The 20274-nt window shown below is 43.9% G+C and overlaps 1 protein-coding gene across 4 annotated transcripts in view; it reads left to right on the plus strand.

Annotated features, from left to right (window-relative positions):
* Positions 1-20274, plus strand: part of arhgap29a (Rho GTPase activating protein 29a) — a 46736-nt gene that overhangs the window by 19730 nt on the left and 6732 nt on the right. For 3 of the 4 annotated variants that reach the window (XM_065948901.1, XM_020645389.3, XM_065948902.1), the window contains 14 exons: positions 3386-3529; positions 9007-9103; positions 9871-9943; positions 10323-10383; positions 12081-12227; positions 14151-14215; positions 14307-14417; positions 14736-14816; positions 15324-15512; positions 16504-16641; positions 16733-16923; positions 18439-18608; positions 18864-18992; positions 20074-20172. In XM_065948901.1, the coding sequence (XP_065804973.1) occupies positions 3386-3529; positions 9007-9103; positions 9871-9943; positions 10323-10383; positions 12081-12227; positions 14151-14215; positions 14307-14417; positions 14736-14816; positions 15324-15512; positions 16504-16641; positions 16733-16923; positions 18439-18608; positions 18864-18992; positions 20074-20172 (1695 nt within the window). Of the gene's footprint in view, positions 1-3385; positions 3530-5839; positions 6182-9006; positions 9104-9870; positions 9944-10322; positions 10384-12080; positions 12228-14150; positions 14216-14306; positions 14418-14735; positions 14817-15323; positions 15513-16503; positions 16642-16732; positions 16924-18438; positions 18609-18863; positions 18993-20073; positions 20173-20274 lie in introns of those variants that run through there. The other variant, XM_065948903.1, reaches the window with a different exon arrangement.

Consider the following 20274-nt stretch of genomic DNA (forward strand, 5'->3'; position numbering starts at 1 on the left):
GGCAGGCTGGGAGCAGCGAGGCAAGTTGGCAGAGAGGAGTTCATGTTGAGAGGAACAGTCTGTGATCTGTTGCTCGTCTTATGTAATCATGTCAGCGTGTCTGTCTGTCAGGGTTTCTCTGCTCCCTGTTTGCAGAGCAGGTTAGTTTTCTCACTCACCTGGAATTACCTTTTGACCTTCTTCAGGTGGTATTTCTCAGCGTTCTTACACCTTACATAATCACTTCAGATCTTTAACTGGATGGGAAGCGGGTCATTGTTGATTTGCAGAGTGATGATTGGCTGCAGCTTTTAAAAGCACTAGGGTTAGGGTAGGGTAGGGTTAGACATTTTGGACAGGGCGCGCTGGAGTCCCATCGATGGCGGTCTCCATGTTGGAAATCCTGTCTCAGTCTAACTTTCAGTCAACCTAACGACAGGCAGAGAGCTGGAGCTGAGGCGACAAACCCTTACACTGTAGCTAATCACACCTATTTGGTTTTTTGAACCAGGCTGTAAACATGTTAATCTCTGCTGTAAAAACAGGCTTTTTAGAATGGGTGTGTATGTGACTTCCTGCGCTTCTGCAACCAGCCTCTAGTGGACACTCTAGGAACTGCAGGATTTTACACTTCAGAATTGGCTTCATTTGTCAACGCTGGAGGTTGCTGCTTGAGCTGAACCCGAGGACTGTAGCCTCTGTGCGTGGGATTCAGCTCTACACAAGCTTAACCAGCGCCCCATGCATGAATTTTTTTCACTTTTTGTTGTTTGTTTGTTTGTTGACATTTGAACAAGTTCAGCTCTAGCAGTTTAGCAGAAGAGGTGATGGTGATCTTGCTGCAGGAAATCGATGTTTGCAAAATCTTGTTTAAAAATCTCTCCAATGAAAACCCTGACAGGTGGAACAGAGCTTAGATCAGGTGCATAACTTCCGGTCCCTTCAGATCTGAACTCTAAGAAACATTTAAGGATGAAATGACATCACCGACTGAGCTATGTCAGCGCCATGCACCCATTTATTTTGATAGAAAAACAGGAAAAGTCTAGATAATATTTCTATTTTTAAGTGTTGCCTGATCACGACATACTGTGCTGTGATTGGTTAATACTTCTTTGCTTTGATTGGTTCGTACTTGTTGTGGCCTCAAAGTCTGTCTTCTGGGTTTTCTACCAGGTAGTTCTTTCATCAAGGACCAGATCTGAAGTCCAAATGAACCTTTTTTTGTTCACTGAAACCATCATCTTTTTTCAAACCTGTGTTTATTTTTAGGGTAAGTCACCAAACCACTTGGTAAGGTTCAGGAAAACAAACATGTTGTGTGTTGAAATATCAGGACATGAGCAGTGGCCTCTGGAGTAAAAGTTCTGTGTCCTGCTCAGATCGATTGTAGTCACAGCACTTTAGGGCAGGACTGGCTGTAACTGGGGGGGGGGGGGGGGGGAATCAGCATTTCTGACACTGAGAAATGGAGTTAGAGTCAAAGTGAACTTGTCACCTGCTGCTCAGTTGGCTGGATTTCCGGGTCAGGGCCTCAGCGAGCATTGTGGCGGTGGACACACAGACCGTGAGCTGTTCGCCGCGCTGGCGGCTCTGTTTGTCCCGCTCCAAAAAAGAGGGCTAATGAATAAAAGACAAAGTGGGAGACCGCTAAAGTCATTCTGATCCCCTCTTCCATGAGCGGGTAATCCGGGGGTGATCGTCAGCACAAACTGGGGCTTTCACAACCTCTGTGTTTGTGTGTGTTTGTGTGTGTTTGCACGTGTGTGTTTTTAAATATATAAAGTTGCAATGAAATCCCCCCCGCCCCCTGAAGTACTTGTTGTTGTGAATTTAGGTTTTCAAACTGTTGGAGACTCTGATACTTGTTCATGCCACATTATTTAAAGTGATCAGTCGTGTTGTTTGAATTATTTAATAGCATCAAAAAGTTCCAAAGTTTGAAAACAAACAGCAGGTGACAGCAGACTGAGGAAGGAGATAAGCCTGCACACTTTTTATTCCATCATAAGTTGCACGGATACATTATCAATGTTTTGTGCAGTTTGAACGCTGTGCAGGAGTTTGTCTGCAATTTCTGATATTTCAAAACAAGAAGTGATCCTTTTGTCTAATTTTGTTGCAGTGGGTTTAAAACAGGTAAAGTATTATTTCACTTCTGGTGTCGTGAGGATGATTACAACATCTAAAGCATGCAATGAAACAACCTGCCAAGCAGCTTACTTACATATTTCATGTGATTACAGCAATGAAACCCAACTATAGATGCTGGGTTGGGGTTATTTGGATGTTAGCAAGAGTTTTTAGATCACGCTCATACTGTGTCTGTTTACATACAATGTGAAGCTACGAGCTAACTAAAGAGCGCTAACATTAGCATGCTAACACAACAATGAGGGACACAGGCAGCTCGAGCAGAGGACGATTTCATCTGCTTCTTGCACTTGAGTCCTTCGTGTGAATGTGAGTGGAGGGGGGTTGGAGGTGTGTCTCTGGAGGAGAGCGGAGACTTCAGTATGGAGGAGGCGTGGCCAAACAGCAGTTTGTTTTGGCTTAATGCTGGTGCTCAAGTCACCTGAATTGTAGTTCATGTCCTCATTTACATTTTCTTACTCATGACCTCATTCCTGAAGCATGCAGAGAGCGACCATTAAGTGTCTTTGTAAACAGTGATGAGTCACTGTGAGTGAATTGAGTCCTCAGAGGCTCATACCTGAGATGTTTCCTCTGGTTTGATGACGAACTGAGTGTGAACTAAGTGCATGAGTAAACCACATACCTTTGTGCTGTAGTCAGGTGAAGAACCTTTCTGGCTGTAGTGTGTGCAGCGTGCACGCTGGACTGCAGTGGTCGGTGTTAAAACAAACAAAGCTGGACTGTCACAGTAATCCTGTTTGCAGTGAGGTTGCACCATTCATTAAAGCGGGAGTTTTTATAAAGCTGTATCCAATCTGCTCAGATTCAGCTCACATGATGAATTGTTAAGACTCAGCACCATGCAGAATTAAGAACAGCCATGTTTTGAAATGTTCCTTTTCCCTTCTCTACAGATATCGTCTTGTTAAGCATCATTGCACGTGTTTCTAGCAGAAAGTTTCTGATGTTTTATTAACTGTTTGTCAAAGGTTATGAGGCTCACTGTTGGTTTGAATATTAGTGTCTACAGGATATCAAGCACAGACATCGTACTGTTGATGATGTTTTACTGTCTAAAGCAGGGAACGCACTAAAAGATAAACCAGGCTGATTTAGAGCCTGATTCCCCCCTACAGACAATCCTCGGTAAAGTCCGGATTGTTTCATGGTTCTAAAGATAATCCTGTCAGTAAAAGTAAACAAATCAAAGTATATCGACCCGAGGAGGTTTAATACACAGTGCAGTATTAATGTCTTTTCCTCTTTGCAGAGCACCAGGACTGCCTCCATCAGGCCGTCCACGAACGACTCGGCGAGCTGCTCCGAGTCCTGAAGGCCATCATCAGCAAACACCAGAGCCTGAACTCTGTGGACATCCTCAGTACGGCTGGAACCGTCATCGCCACGGTCAAAGGTCAGCTATGATGAGCAGATCTCCTTTAAGACACACACACATGTATAACTCACAGCTCTCCTGTAAAACATCCCAGCTACTCCTCCACTCGTCCTCTGCTCTGTTTTCTGTCTCTGCTTATCTAAACCCCCCCCCCCCCCCTCGCTCCTCTGACAGTTTTATCTCCTGGACATCCACCACGACTCCGTCCTCTCTCACACACTGTCCTCCCCAGGCCTCTTCCCGGGGAAGGTTTCTGAGAAGTTATCATACAGCTTCAAAGCTCTGCAGAAGTCACAGCACGAGTTAAAACCTCCAAACGGGGAGAAGGAAAACAATATTTTGAGTCAGATGGAGGAGGCAGTGAGTCGCGGGTGTCCTTTGTGCTTTGTGTGTCAGTCCAGAGAGACTCCACAGAGGAATCCTTCTCACTCTCCTCCTCTGAGATTATGATCAGGCATGCAGGTCGTCTCTCCACTTGGCCGGCACACAAGAATCCCCCGGAGTTTACCGCGTCTCACTTTGCATTGCAAAGACGAGCTGCTCGGCCTTTTGAAGAGACTACACTTCATAAGGAATGGTGACATGATCAAGAGAACAAAGCAGGAGGAGGAGGAGGCTGTGTATAAATCAAGCACACCTTCACCGACATATTTGGAACGAGTTCCCACACACACACACACACACACTAACATTAACACATAGAAGAGTGTGTGCATCTCCGTGTGTCTAGGTTCCGTCTTTCCTGCAAGAACTTGACTTCTTCTGAGTCACTCCAACATGTTAAAACTCTGCAGGAACTTCTACGAAAAGAAGCCAAAGATTTGACAGTTTAATGTTGAATTTATCACTTCAAATCCAGCCACAAATAAACTCTATAAAAGGTCCAGACTGATTTTTTTCTGCAGATGAAAGCTTCCCTCTTCTTTCCTTACATTGTGTTTTACATCTTTACGTTATGTTACAGCTGTCATAAAACATGGGGGAATACGCAGTACACAGGGGGAAGCTGCGTCCTAAAGCAGAAGAAGCGACCACAAACATGTCGTAAAAATTAGGATTTCTAAAAAACTAAAACATTTCTGATTTTAAATAACTTCTGGAGGGTAAAGAATACTTTGTTCATATTTATTAGTAAAATATTACAGAGTTTAAAGTGTTAAAGAGGACATATTATCCCCCTTGTCCACCTTTTCAAACAGTCCCCTGTGGTCTAAATGAAACATCTGTGCTTTGGTCAAAATATAACATGAATCAAGCACCAGAGGAGGTTTGTGACCCTGTATAAACCAGCTCTCTCAGAACGCTCCGTTTTGGTGTGTGTGTCTCTTTAAATGCAATGAGCCCCCCCCCCCCCCCCTGAGTTTTCGCCGTAGACATCACTCCTCTGTAGAGAGAATAAAAATGGCAGACCTGCTCAAAAGTTTTGTTCTAGTCTGGGTGTGGAGTCCATGGGTGGAGATACCAGGGGAGGGGAGGGGATTTCTTTTACCAGAATCCCACTGTGACATCACAAGGAGATTTTGTGGGTTAGTAGAAACTCAGGTTACCCAAATATATGTTCAGAAACACTGTAGAAGTAGATTTTTCATAATATGTCCCCTTTAAAGGAGTCACTGTTAGTAATATCACTGAAAAATGGCCTTTCATAAAAAGTTACAAATTTACATTATAGCAGCTTCTGTGCAGGGAGGCATGTTGTTGCATCCTTTCTGCCACCAGGTGGCCAGAACGGCTCACTTCCACCACACACACACACACACACACACACACACACACACGCACACTCACAGATACAGGTCTAGGTGATGTCAGTTGTTTATCTTCAATCTGTTGCTTTACAGTGTAAATCTTTAATCAGCTTCTCTTCCTGGAGGTTTGATATTTGTTGTTGTGACGTGGATGTTGATGTTAGAATAATAAGATTTAACAATGAACTCTCAGTTTAGAGAATAACTTATGATTTATTGCGTCTCTGCTTCGTGGCACTTTAAAGTGCAGAGTTAAAAATGGATGTTCCTGCAGAGTTTTGTCCCTTCCTTTGTCTTGAAAGTCACCTCGCTTCACCCTATCAGAGTGAAATGTTCCTCTCAGACGCGACTTCTTCTTATTACTTTGCGGTCGGCGAGTGTTTCGAGTGTGTTGTGCTTTTCCACTGAAACAATACCATTTTTCCCCCATGATGTAACTTCCACGTTTGGACCTGTGGTTGGGGGTTGAGCGAGTCGACCATTGTGTTTCAGCGAGCCTCAGGATGTCCTGTTGGGGGGAGGGGGGGGGGGTCGACAGTAGAGGTGGAGATGAAGCAGCTGAAGAGAGATACGTGGTCTGAATGGTGGAGGCTACTGTAGCTGACCTGATGTTTAGGAGAGGCTCCCAGGGGCCCCACAGACATTGGATCCCAACAAACTGTTTTATTCTTCAAATCCTTTGACAGCTGTTTGTTCGTTTGGCGGATTAAAAGCAAAGAATTCTTACGTTGGATGTATTTACTTTAATCTTTACTGGATAGAGGATCATACTTTGGATCCTCTCATCAACTTTTCAGCAGGATGTTGAAGGTTTTCAGACTGAAAAATTCAGTTTCAGTCCACCAATAGTAGCAGTTCCTGTTCACAAACAGGACAGTTTGTTTCGGTGACACTTCAAAGATATACTGAGGAAAGTTTCCAGGTAGGTCATTTGAAGTTTTGACGGTTTTTAGAGCACTTTTAGTTTTCCACATTCTCAAAAAATCTGCGTATGATCCCTCCATTTGGTCTTCGTAGCGGCTCGTCCTGTGTCCGAGTCAGAGGAAACAATTATTACGCTGAGCTTATTTGTCTGTCTTCTTTAGCTGCAGAGAGGAACACACTTTTGGATCCTCTTCAGAACTTTTCAGCAGGATGTTAAAGGTCAGATTCTGACGGTTGCACTCAGGAAATACTGAGGAAAGTGTCGAGCTGGGTGATCGTTTTGCGGACTGAAAAATTGGCTGGAAAAATGGTTTCAGTCAACCAACAGTAGCAGCTACTGTTCAGGAACGGGACGGTTTATTTCTGTTACACATCAGGAAATACTGGGTAGAGGTCTGTTTAAAGTTTTGACAGCTCTCCTAAAAATCTTCCTTTAGCTCATCATTTCATCTTCTGTATTTGGTGGGCTTCAAACAGCTCATCCTGTGTTGGATTTAGAGCAAAGAAATTAAGCGTGAGAATCATTTTCTTGGCTTCTTCTGTTAGAATAGAAACTTACTCTTTGACCGGCCAAAGAACAAACTTTTTCAGCGGAATCCTTGAGGTTTCTGGGACAGAATAATGGAGTTTCAGACGCAGCTACTGGTCCTGATCAAGACCTCTTCATTCTATTAAACTGGGGGGGGAAGTGTTGTTGTCAAGACCACACTAACCAAGACCAAGACATACCGGAGACCGAGTCAAGACCATAAATATCTCTGACAAAACATCATCTTTTGTTTAGGGGGCGTGTCTCTCACTTAGACCGTAACACCGGGAAGGTTGCGGCCGTAACGGGGGATAAAAATCAAACTACAAATAAATTGAAGTTATTGTTTTCCTTCTAATCACAGTGATGACGTGGAGAAACAGCCGATCAGAGGTGGTCTTGAGCGGTCTGGATTTAAAATCCAGAGTCTGCCCAGCCTGAGACCGAGACAAGACCGAGTAAAAATTATTTTGCCGACCCTTAGTATTGAGCACTTTATCTGTTTTTAAACAGTTTAAGTATCCGTCAGCTGGGATTCAAAGCTGCTGTATTGGTATTCATGTTGGGAAGGTGTGGGTATGTGGAGGTCTGTGGTTTCCATTTGGTCATATTTATGGGGGTCTGTTTATGGGTTACATGTGGATAATAAACAGATCGGTCTTTATAAAGAATTAAGAGGATATTTAAGAATTGTCGAACAATGAGTTTGAACTATTGTCAACTTGTCATCCAAACATATGTTTCTTTACTTCTGTTGTGGCGTCGGTGCAGGGTCTCAGTCATCCAGGTATTCCAAAGCTTGATCCATACTGGTCTTGGTTTGAGGTCTTGCCGATGTTTCACCTCTCCTCCAAAGGCTTCGTCAGTTCTCAGAGTTCTCAGAACTGAAGGATTCTTTGGAGGAGAAGTGAAACATCCTCAAGACCTTAAACCGAGACCAGTTTGGATCAAACTTTGAACTTCTGTGACGGAGACTTGATTCATTACAGAAGCCTGAAGGGTTTCTTATCTGGAGTATTGAAACATTGCTGAAGTGTTTGTGTAATTTAGACACTGTCACAGAGATTTCCTGGTAATCAAACATGAAGTTACCCAATATTGGTTGCGTAGGACTTCTGCTTTTCGATATAGTTAGATTTTTACTGGAAAGGTGTCAAAGTTTAGAAATCTGGTGTTGTGACAACCCTAGTTTAATCAGCACCTCGTGTGTTTCAAGAGCAAACCTGGATTCAATGCATAGTGGCCACTGAAGACACATCTTGGTATTATAATTTGTATTAGTTCAGTAGTTTCTTTTAATGTTTGGAGGGTGACGGTGGTTGGGTATCTTTGGTTTTCATCGGGTCAAACATATGATCAAGTCTGGTGAAGGATAATAATTTGATTAATCCCAAAAATCTGTTCCCAGCTTGTCCATCCAAAACCCTCCTTTCTTCACGTCTATCACGAAGCCTCGATACAAACCAGAAACTTTCCAAACAACCAACACCTGAAGAGTTTTTATTTTTGCTTCTCGAGGATTTGAACTCTAGAAATCTCCATTGTTCTCCTGAAAAGGAAAGACGGAGGCAGGAGAGCGCTCTGCGACATCACTGATTTATCTTTGGGCTCCTTTTCTGACCATCTCCCTCTCTCTCTCTTTCTCTCTCTTTCTCTCTCTCACCCTCTCTTGCCCTCTCTCTCCCTCCCTCTCTCTGTCTCTCTCTCTCTCTCTCTCTCTCTCTCTCTCTCTCTCCCTCTCTCTCTCTCTCTCTCTCTCTCTCTCTCTCCTTCTCTCCCCCTCTCTCTCTCTCTCCCTCTCACCCTCTCTCTCTCTCTCTCTCTCTCCCCCCCCCCCCCCAGCGGGTTTATTTTCTCTCTTCCCGGTCAGTACAGGAAGTTTACTGTGAGGACTGATTACAGCAGTATTTACTCTGCTGTTTCTCTCTCGCTCTGTGCTCAGTCATCACTGTGTTTGGACTCTGAGCAGGAAACTACTGCCTCTCCAGATTACAGCCAAATATACACACTCTCAGTCTGAGCTTATCTCTTCTGATTTAAGGTTCTGAGTTGTTTTTGGATTCCTCTGAGGGGCTTTTCCACTTGAACATGTTTGAAACATAAATTGCACAGCCCTCACTGGGATTTGACTCAAGAGGAGTTTTATTGACTGTGTTGTTGACGTCACACACAGGATGATGAATCACATCAGAGATTCATGCTTTTTTAAAAACAGCTCTTTCAGTGGCGCTGGGGCAGGATGTGTTGTGAGAGAGATGTGTTTGACTCATTGGTTCTTCATGGCTGCCTGACAGGAGTGAACTTCAAGGAGGTGAACGACGAGAACAAGCAGAAGCTCTTCGGAGAGATCTACACGGCCATCGACACCTTGGCGTTCACCTTTGGAAATGTGTAAGTATGATGTCCTCACAGCTCACTTCCCCTAAGTGGAACGAATCTGTTGACTCTTTAAAGGACAGTTAAAGTAACGCAGCTTAAAGTCTTTCTACCTAAACAGTTTAAGGCGACTAGCCAGCAACATCTGTATTTGTTTAGCGCCATTCATAACAATTGTTATTTTGAGACACTTTACGAGAGCGGGTTAAAGACCTTACTCATTGTTAAGAAAAATGGGATGGGGGAGACGGGATAATATGCAGGAAGGATTTCTCCTTTGTATTCCTCTTGTTCCTGTTGTCCACACTTCCTCCCCGTTGTGCCCTTGAGCAAGGCACCAAACCCTCAACAGCTCTCCCCACTCTGACATCTCTCCACAGGTCCTGTGCGTGTGCGTGTGCGTGTGCGTGCGTGCGTGTGTGTGTGCGTGTGCGTGTGCGTGCGTGTGTGTGTGTGTCTCTCTCAATAACAGAGTGTAAGCAGTGCTCAGCAACCAGACCAGTTTGTAGACTTGGTCTGCATTGGAACCTGAACCAGAGACTCTATGGTTCCCAACCTAAGTCCCTACAGACTGAGCTACTGTCAGCCCAATGAGCTTATACACGTGTTGTTTTATTCCATTTATTTTGGATTCCCCTGCCTGTCTTTAAAGAATTAATTCTGTCCACTTCTTCAAACTTGTGGAGAGCAGTTAACCCGTCTCAGAGTTTTTTTCTTGCTGGTCAGTTTGATTCCTTCTCGGTCCAAACTGTGATTTCTTCTTTGTGTGTTTCTCCCCTCAGAGTGTCTGACTTCCTTATGGGAGATGTAGAGAATGGATCAGTGTTGGGGCTCCCCCTGACAAAAAGGAGCAGGGTGAGAAAAACAACTATATTCATACTCTGTTTGTCTTCTTTACATAAAACGCCTGAATGATGCAGTCCAACTGTCCTTCATCTAATCGAGCCATCGAGAGGCATGAGAGTGTTTATGGTGCCTCTGTTCTTAAAATACATTCGGTGTCATAGGAGCACCAGGAAGTGTCAGACTAAAGATATGAAACATTACAGGAGAGGTCAGAGGTTAAGCAAACTCTCGACACTCGATGAGTCGATGTGATGTATTTGTTGATTTCCTGCTGCAGGTTTCATAACCGCTCCTAAGTGAGAGGCCGTCTAGCTTAGAGTAATGTCATCAGAGCTGTGACTTCATCCTCATCATCGTGGATCTTAATCTTCATCTGTCTGTGATTCAGTCTTTCGAGAACGTCTCTGTGGAATCTGGAGGATCCGGTCCAGAGAAAGATGATCTGCCAGGTAAGACTGATCTCTGTGACACACAGCAGCTGCTGCTTCATCAGTGTGAGGAGAGAAACTCAAATTAAGCTTCAGAATTGTGTTATTTTAAACCTTTACTCTACATGTAGAACGCTTTAGGAGTAACAGATACCAAATAATTTTGAATTGCTTCAGCCTGCAGAGAAATCGCAGGTCGCTGGGGCTCCGGTGTCTTCAAGCACTAAAGTCAAAGTGTGTCCCTCACAGGCTCTGGTTGTTATTCTAAGTGTGTGACATCATCACAGAAAGGATCCCTGCAGAGAGATCTTTTAGTTAGAGAGGGAGAGGATTTTTTTAAAACCAGAAGCAGCCCCTGTCTCGCTCTCTTCAAAGCCACCAAACTTTATTTATAAAAAACGGTAATTTAACCTCATAGATCACAGGAGTTGTTCTTTATTTCTGCCTCGGGGCCAGTTGGTTTGCTTTGCGCCAATTTGGTTTATCAAGCAGTTAGTTCAGGTCCAACAAAATATGAATGCAATATATGATAACACACACCAAAAATCACATCAACAGACCTCCTGTAATCTGCGCCGTAGAATCACTGTGTTTAATGATTGTAGTCTGGTGTGTTTTAGAGAGAGTGCAGTGGTTAGCGCTGTCGCCTCACAGCGAGGAGGTTCCTGGTTTGAATCCCCGTCCTTCAGGAGTCTCTCTGTGAGGAGGTTCCTGGTTTGAATCCCCGTCCTTCAGGAGTCTCTCTGTGAGGAGGTTCCTGGTTTGAATCCTCATCCTTCAGGAGTCTCTGTGAGGAGGTTCCTGGTTTGAATCCTCGTCCTTCAGGAGTCTCTGTGAGGAGGTTCCTGGTTTGAATCCTCGTCCTTCAGGAGTCTCTGTGAGGAGGTTCCTGGTTTGAATCCCCGTCCTTCAGGAGTCTCTCTGTGAGGAGTCTGCATGTTCTCCTCGTTCATGTGTGGGTTCTCTCCTGGTACTCCGTCTTCCTCTCACCGTCCAAAGACATGCTCCTTAGGTTAACTGGAGACTATAAATTGTCTGTAGGTGTGAATGTGTCTGGTTGTCTGTCTCTATATGTCAGCTCTGTGATTGGCTGGTGAACAGTCCAGGGTGTAACCCCGCCTCTCAACCAATAACAGCTGGGATCAGCTCCAGCCCCCTGCAACCCCTTAACAAGAAAAAGCGGTTCAGATTATGGATGGAAAAAGGATGCCTACAGAGATCTTTTAGTTAGACACTTGGAATAACAAACGGAGTCTGTCAGGGACGAAAACAACAACTCTTAGTGGACACACTTTGATTGGATGCAGTTTTATGTTAAATCCATTACAGCCTGATTCAATGCTGAGCAGTTTACTGGAGAAATCATAAAATCTTTAAGGACACATTTAGTCATCGAAATCCATCAATAGTACCAAAACTAAGCAGATGTTTTTGGCTTCATCCTTGTGGTTTTGACTTTTGTTTCCTCTGGAGTGTGAGTACAATCACACCTAGACTTGATGAGCAGTCTTATTAATCTGTCCAGCAGTCCCTCTAATGTCACAAATATCTTCAAATTAAACTCCCCCATGGTCAGTGAGGGCTACGCTCGCTGACTCTCCGCTGCAGTCAGCTCAAAGGTCACATTTACTCTTGATGGATGGCGCTGGTTTGCTGGAGGTTACGTCTAAGCTTCATCCACTATAACATCCCTTGTGGTTTTTCCTTGGTTCTCTAAGGTCCGTCTCCACCAGTCAGGGCGGAGGAGGTGGACCGGACGCTGCAGCGGCAGGACAGCGGGGTGGAGTCAGCGCTGCTCTACGCCAAGGCCTGGTCCAAATACACCAAAGAGCTGCTGGCGTGGGTGGAGAAACGCCTCAGTCTGGGTGAGTGAGAGAGAGCCAACGAGGAGTTAAAGAAGAGAGCATTGATGATGTGTAGAGACGCAGCAGAAAAGTACTACCTGCTGCTATGTGTTGTCATGACGATGTGAAGACTGAAGTCAGGTGGAGGTGTTCATGTTGGAGAGGAACTTTAAGATTTATTTTTGGGCTTTTTGTGCCTTTTAATGTAAAGATAGGACAGTGGATAGAGTGAGAAATCAGAGAGAGAGAGAGTGGGGAATGACATGTGGAGGACCGCCGCCCCCATTCATGGGGCGTGCGCACTAACCACTGAGCCACCAGGTCCCACCACCAGTTGGAGGGAAACTTAACGAGATATTTAGTCCAGTGATTCTCCACCTCAGGGTTCGGACCTCTGCGGGGGCGCTGCACGATCATTTCTGAGGTGTGGTCAGATGTTTGTGAAGAAGAAGAAAAAAGGAAGTTACAAAATTAATTAACACATTTTCTGACTGTGGGTCGGTTTTCAGATTAAAGCGCCTGTAGCAGCGAGTCATGGTGTTCACACAGACTGTATGTGTGCTGTGTGAGTGACCGCTGTCAGCCTTGTCTTTCTTTAGAAGCTCCACCCCAAATTAACAAAAAGGTCGAGAACCACTTCCTTTGACAGCGTGGTGGAGGAGTTAACTTGTTCCTTTCCCCCTCACATGTCTTATGAAGAAGACTTTATACTAAAGTTTTGGTACTTCTACAGTATTTATTGCACAATAACATTTTGCATATCAATCTCTTGCACTATTTTAGTTTTTTTTTGCACGTTGTTATCAGATTATTTTCATGAGCTTTTCTTCATTTCTTCACACTAAGCTTCCTGCAGCAACAGGTGGTTAAAAATCTGGTAGATTAATCTAAATTCTCTTATGGTGGCTCTCATGGTGTTTTATTTTGAACTTCCTACGTCATGCTGTGCGGAGGAGAGCCGCATTATGAGGGGATTAATTAGAGTCCGGTTTTCTGAGAAAATGTTCTCGATTACCTGAGCTGGATTGAAAACAATGCGGTGTTATCCCGGCTCGGGGCTGAGTGTGAGGGCCTTTTGTTCTGCACACCAGTTAATGAATGTTTTCAGTTTAATACCTAATCAGGGACACAGAGCGCTCAGTCAGGCTGTACAGAACGCCGGTTATCAGGCAAACATACGAGATGTTTGTTTAACACCTCGCCTTCGGTTAATGCATCCTTCACTCATTGATTTTTCTCACAGGCCATGTTTGATTTGATCAGAAAACTTTAGTTTGTCTTTTATTAAAGGAGCAGTATGTAACTCTGACCCCTAGTGTTTAAAATGGGTACTGCGGTCTAAATTCAAAACATTGTAGAGAGCTGTCTCTCCCCCCCCTCCATTCTAGAGTCCATGCTCACACAGGTCACCATGTGGTGGACACTGAAGCTTCAGTGTTTATCCAGCTCTGCATGGGTCTGTAAACCTTTCTGTGTTCTAACCTCTCTCCATTTTTCAAAAGTATCTCCAATATTGATCCTAGTTTGAGCACGTTTCTGCTCGTGGAGCTTATTAGAAACATGCAGAGGCTTTTTAGGTCGGGTACAATCACTTCTATCTGAACCACTTCTCTTGACCGCTTCCATCGCTGCAACACCTGTTGACCTGATAACTGCTCTCATATCTGACAAACCGAGGGGCGTCCAAAACGGCCGTGTGGGGGTGTCTTAAAAGCGCCTACCTTCTCTGGTCCAAACAAATCCAGAGCATTCAGGAGCAGAATCTAAAGTTAGAAGGAGGACATACTGGCTGCTGCATTGTTGTCAGAGAAGCCAGCACTTCAACATAGCATGTTTCCTTAATGTCTGATCAGACAGTAAGATACCTTTATCATTTCACTCACTACACATCTTAGTTTGAATTAAATCTGTTATTGAATTAACTTGTCTCTGTTCTTTCTGCAGATATTGAGTGTGCAAAAAGTTACGCCAAAATGGCCGAATCCGCCAAGTCACTTGCAAGTCAACAGGTGAGCCATTTCTTCCAGTGATGTGACCTTTGCTGCTACCAGATCTGCTTTTTGGGGACTGACATCAAAGCTTTCTCCTTCCTGTTTTAAGGAATTCATGCCTTTCCGTGAGACCTACATGACCGCTTTCAAAAATGACATTGAGTACAGCCAGCTGGTTCTTCAAACTGCAGCGATACTCCAAAGCAACAAATTCATGCAGGTAATCCAGCAGAGCCAAAGAAAGCATCTCTGAAACGGAATTTTGGTTCTATAGAGGAGACAAAATAATTAATTTTCTGTGTGTGTGTGTGTGTGTGTGTGTGTGTGTGTGTGTGTGTGTGTGTGTGTGTGTGTGTGTGTGTGTGTGTGTGTGTGTGTGTGTGTGTGTGTGTGTGTGTGTGTGTGTGTGTGTGTGTGTGTGTGTGTGTGTGTGTGTGTGTGTGTGTGTGTGTGTGTGTGTGTGTGTGTGTGTGTGTGTGTGTGTGTGTGTGTGTGTGTGTGTGTGTGTGTGTGTGTGTGTGTGTGTGTGTGTTTCTAGCCTCTCCTCACCAGAAAGAGTGAGCTGGACAAACTACGCAAAGAGGTCAAGGAGCAGTGGCAGAGAGAGCTGAAGAAAATGGTGAGTTCACAAAGACGTTTACACAGCCGGGTCGCAGTTCAAGAATGCTCTTGAAATGCCCGAGCATTATTCACACATGCATGTGCACAAGCAAACACATGCTTTGTTTCATTCAGCCTGTCGGGACAGTCGGCCAGTTCTGTGTGTGACAGGGTCATCATCAGTAACTGAGCTTCAAACACAGATCATTATTTCTGTACATGCTTGAATTCAGCTCCATAACGAGTTAGAAAGTGACGAGATATTTGTCTTTATTATAAAGTACGACAGCTTCTCCAGCTGCTTGAGGAGTTTAACTTTCAGGAAATGAATCACTCTCACTGGTTTCTGGCTTTTCCTTTAATACTCACTGTTTGGAGCATCATCGACAAAGCATTAACAAAGAGATGTGGGAGAAATGTTACTTTTAATTGGGACCAAAGTTAAGTTTGATTACTTTTCTGTGATTGTAGTGTCTCGTTGTCTGCGTCTGAATTTTTCATCCTTTTTTTTTTTTTAAATTTCCAGAACGAAGCCGACAGCGCTCTGAAGAAGGCCCGGCTGCTGCAGGCCCAGCGGCAGGAGGAGTACGAGAAAGCTAAGGTGTCCACCAGCCGGCTGGAGGAAGAGCAGATCGGAGGAGGAGGAGGAGGAGGAGCGGCGGCGTTGAAACAGTTGGAGAAGAGACGCAGGCTGGAGGAGGAGGCTCTGCAGAAGGTACACGTACAGCACCTCCTCTGCTGGACCTACTTGAATGTGGTCGATTGCAAAGTTCCTATTTCCTTCCTTTTTATTATTTTTTTCAACATATTTTTATTAAAGCAAGTTCAAGCCGTACAGTGCAATTGGGATGCAGTCAACATTTTTCTTTTTTTCCCCAGAAACATCCAGTATCCAGTATCACTTCTCCCTATAAACAACCCTCCCGGTCCAACAAATAGACCTCTTACAATAACTACAATAACTAAATAAAAATAAAAAGATAAGCGTGAAAAAATAAAAGTACATTTGAGAAGAGTAGTATCAAAAAAAGAACAATAATAATAATAATACAAAATGACGAGACAAACATAAATAAAAAATAAATAAATTAACAAACAGTAACAGGAATGAAAGTCGTTATGTGTATACAACACAAGTAAATAGGAAATATGTCCTTCCTTTTAAAAGCTATCTGGATTTTTGTAGTCCGGTTTTCTCAGCAGCCCTAATGTCCTTAAAACCACTGATAACAACTGTTTATAAAGCGCTTTTAGCTGTATTATTTGTCATGCAGCAGTTCTGTATAATTCAATTCCTCTGTCCTACTTCATAAGACACTCATGTTGCACAGTTTCCCCATGTCGGCAGGATCTTTGTTTGCAGGCAGAAATCGAAATGTTGAAGTGTGTGAAACAAAGAAAGCTTTACACTGCATGCAGATTTGTGCAGAATAAAGTTACAGATACAAACTGGTTTTCATTGTTCAAGCTGTCAGCTGCGTTGCACTTTGCCCTGTCAGGTATGTGAGACGGTGTTGTTGTGAAGGCTTTGTTATTTTCTCTTAGCTGACGTCAGTCTGTTGGGATGAAGGTGATTGTTCTCCTGCGACACTAAAAGCCTAAGACATCGATGCATAAGATGAAGATTCTCTCCATCCAGTGTTCAAATCTGTTAATTGAATAATTTGCTGATCAGATAATTAATCATGGGATGGATGTGTTTGCAGGCTGAGGAGGCCAGAGAGCACTGCACGTCCTGTCAGCTCGACGTCGGTGTGAAGAGAGTCGATTTGGCCAAAACCAAGAGTGTGATCATCACTCAGATCAGAGAGATGGTGTCCCAGTGTGACCTCACCTTCAAGGCTGTAAGTTCTGATGTCAGGGCGTTAAGTGTTTAGAACAAAAATCATATTTTTTATCCAGAACAGACTTGATTACTTGATTTCTTTGTCTCAGGTGACGGTGAATTGGTTCCAGCTCCAGCAGGCTCAGGTGGTCTCTCTCCCCGTCAATCATCAGACTCTGTGTGAAAATGCCAAACAGTACGAGCCGGGTCAGCGCTACATCGACTTTGTGAGGAATCTACCAACAGACGGGCCTCGACTGGAGCCACACTCGTTTGACTTTGCTGCCACGCAGAACGCAGGGTGAGACATGAAGACGTATCTATTCAGCCGGCTAACACTTGAAACCAGATAAGAAGGTTTTTATTGTCGGACTGAAAGTTTGACTGCAGTGAGGAACACAGACACTTCAAACACTTACAACCTGATCTGAAAATGTTTCAATCTTTATGAACAATCTGTAAACATGTCCTTAAACTTACTAGAATATGAAGTGTGAGTCCAGCTGGAGGCTCTCCTCTGGGGGCCTGTGTCAACCTCCTGAGTTATCAGTGTTTGTTTCCTCTCTCAGATTTGATCAGGGGAAATGAGTTCTATTTGAGTTATTTCAGTCTCACAGATAAAGCAGCAGCTCTCAGAGAGGGTCACAGTCAAAGTTAGTTTCATTTCATTCATTTCACATTTTACTATTTTAAACAGATTTGTGAGGGACTTTAGTGCAAACACAACAAACAGCTCGATAAACATAAAACAAAAAGTAAACAACATCAACAATGTTCCAACGTTTGTGAAATACCGTTTGACTGTAAAACAATACAAAGTGGATGATGATTATTGATGCTCAGGATTATTTAAAGCCTCAGTCCAAAAAAACAAGTTTCCTTTTTTAGAGTTTTGGTTGACGCAGGTTTGTCGTCACACACACACACACACACACACACACACACACACAGATGGAAATAAGGGTGTGCTTTGTTCTTTCTTTGTCCCCTCCGACCCTCAAAACGCTGATCCCTGTGATCAAAAGAATTCAGCTTTGGAAACAGGAAATGAAGCTTCACACTCACACACACACACACACACACACACACACACACACACACACACACACACACACACACTCATTGGTCCTGAAAAGGTTAAATATAGATGGCTGACCTACTTTCTGTACTTTGTGGATTAATTATAAATGCTTTTATTAGCACTGGTCGGACTGGTTTCAGTCGTTTAAATCGTCGTCATCGGAGTTATTCGAGGATGTTTTTATCTGATGGAAGGAGTCAAAGATAAAAGTGTACGAACTAACAGCTGACTTATATCTAGTAAAGAAAACAAAAAACTGCGAGACAGAACAGAGTCACAGCGCTCGTCACTTTTGGCCCAAGCAGCCAATCAAATCGACCTCTGCTTTCTATGACACTTCCTCCTCGTCTGCAAAGCAACGATGAGAGCTCTACGTTTGCTCCAATCCATTTTTTCCCACTTTTTTAAAATTAGTTTTTATTTGTTCGTATGCACACACGGCCCCGCTCTACAGGCGCTCCCGACTGTTCTTTCCCCAGAAGTGCTCGGGTGATTTTGGATGATCAGGGCCTCATATTTTATCATTAGACTCAGGTCAGAGAAGTCCCTCTTAAAAACCTGCAGTACGACCAGAACACCGTGCTCCATGATGGGGATGCACTCTTCATTGATCTGTGACTCAACAATGTGAAATTTACCACAGGAACAGGAAGTCATTAATCTGTATATAATAAGGTAATCTGCTTTATAACGATAACAGTATCATCACTTTTGTACCATTGTTTCCCTCCACAGCTTACCTTTAAACAAGCGCTCGCTGAGTGGCAGCCACTCCTCCCACAGCAACCTGTCCCAGGGGTCCGTGACCTTTGACCCCCTCTGTGCAGAAGACGTGGACGGTCCATCCAATGCCCAACATGCCAAGATCGCAGAGAGGCGCTCCAACAGCAGCACTGATATCCAAGGTGTGTAGGATAGATGAGAGGGCGACTGACAGAACAAGCACTTTTTAAAAACAACGGAATATTTTCAAAATAAAGTCAGAAGTGAAAGTCATCTGACGGCCCTGAACTGCTCCCCACGATGCAGATCCAGAGACAGAGACAGATTTAATCCACAACACATCACATCCATAAAGATGTTCCTTTGTATTCTCTGTAGTAATTCATTTTTATAAATACATTTTAACCATTGTATCAATCCTCATTTCTCTTCTGCAGCACTTCGGATTCAGGCCCCGTTTCGTCCCTGGGCCTCAACCAGTCAGGGTGGAGGGATGTGCAGCGACTCGGAGAGTGCCGGAGGCAGCAGCGAGTCTCGATCCATAGACTCACCTACAGCGAGTCCCGGTAGGACCACCCACAGTTTGACCTTTTACCCTACCTTCCCTCATCCTATCGTTTCTGTTTAGCTTTGATTTAGATTGAACTTTAAACGTATTTAAAGACGTAAATGAATGAAGAACGTAAATCTTAACATGATATTGGCTTCAACTTCAAACTAACAGAGAGGTTATGTAACACTTAAATCCTCGCAGGAATCTTTCTGATGTATCAGTCAGGGAACTTAAATCACCTTTACTTCCTGACACGCTTTCATGTCAGGCATCCAGCCGTGAAATTCACCTGGGTTAGGGTTACATTTGAGAAGACACACATCATCAGATGTGTGAGTGTGATGTCACTGATACAGACACCACAAACACAGGTGATGGACAGGAGGGACATTCCTCCGCTCTGACGTGGCTCCAAACATTGAATCATCTCTTTGATCCTGATGTTCACTCAGCTCTGTTTGCATCTTATCTCCCAATGAAATCACTTAGCAACCAGTGACAGTGATACCTCTGTGTTAGACTTTATGTAACTCTGTTTGGTGCAGGATGTGTCATAAACATTTTCACACATGCACTACTGAAAATCTCTAGAGAAGCATCAGAGTCCTCTATATGACACTATAAAGAGAATATGTGTCTTCCTATCAATGCTACGTGTAGTTGAAGAGAATCTCAATGTGAACTAAAGAGTGGAGAAGAACATACTGGAGAACAGGAAACATGCAGCAGCAGGTTCATTAGAGCACAGAGATGGTAGAGGTGGCGTGCAGACAGTCTATGGTCTTACAGTGATCACAGGGAATAAAGGACACCACCCCCTCCCACTGGCTCCAGGTGAATTCTCCTGATTATATCCTGCTGTGTTCTCACATCAGCTCACTCTGACTTTCTGTAGAATAAATATCAGGAGGCTGGAGGAGAAACTCTGGGTGAAGAGAGAAACATTCAGATGTTTCTGTTCACACATGACGCTCAGACTGAAAATATCAGGACGTTTTTCAGGAGTTAATGGAGCGGGGGTTAAAAATGGAGATGTGACTCGATGTTGATTGTGATCGTGAGGACTTACTGTTGTGTTGTGTTTTACTGTGCAGGAGACTTCAAGAGGAGATTACCTAGAACCCCCTCCACCGGCACCATGTCGTCTGCAGATGACCTGGACGACAGAGAGCCTCCATCGCCCTCTGATACAGGTGAGTCAGACTGAAGTCTTTGAATCAACTCGTCTCATATAATGCACAAAGTATGTTTCATATTGTGTCAATCTTTTGGGTTGTTATTGAGTTCATGCTCCA

Source organism: Labrus bergylta, chromosome 20 (assembly GCF_963930695.1).
Source record: "Labrus bergylta chromosome 20, fLabBer1.1, whole genome shotgun sequence".
In the NCBI taxonomy this organism is placed as follows: Eukaryota; Metazoa; Chordata; class Actinopteri; order Labriformes; family Labridae; genus Labrus; species Labrus bergylta.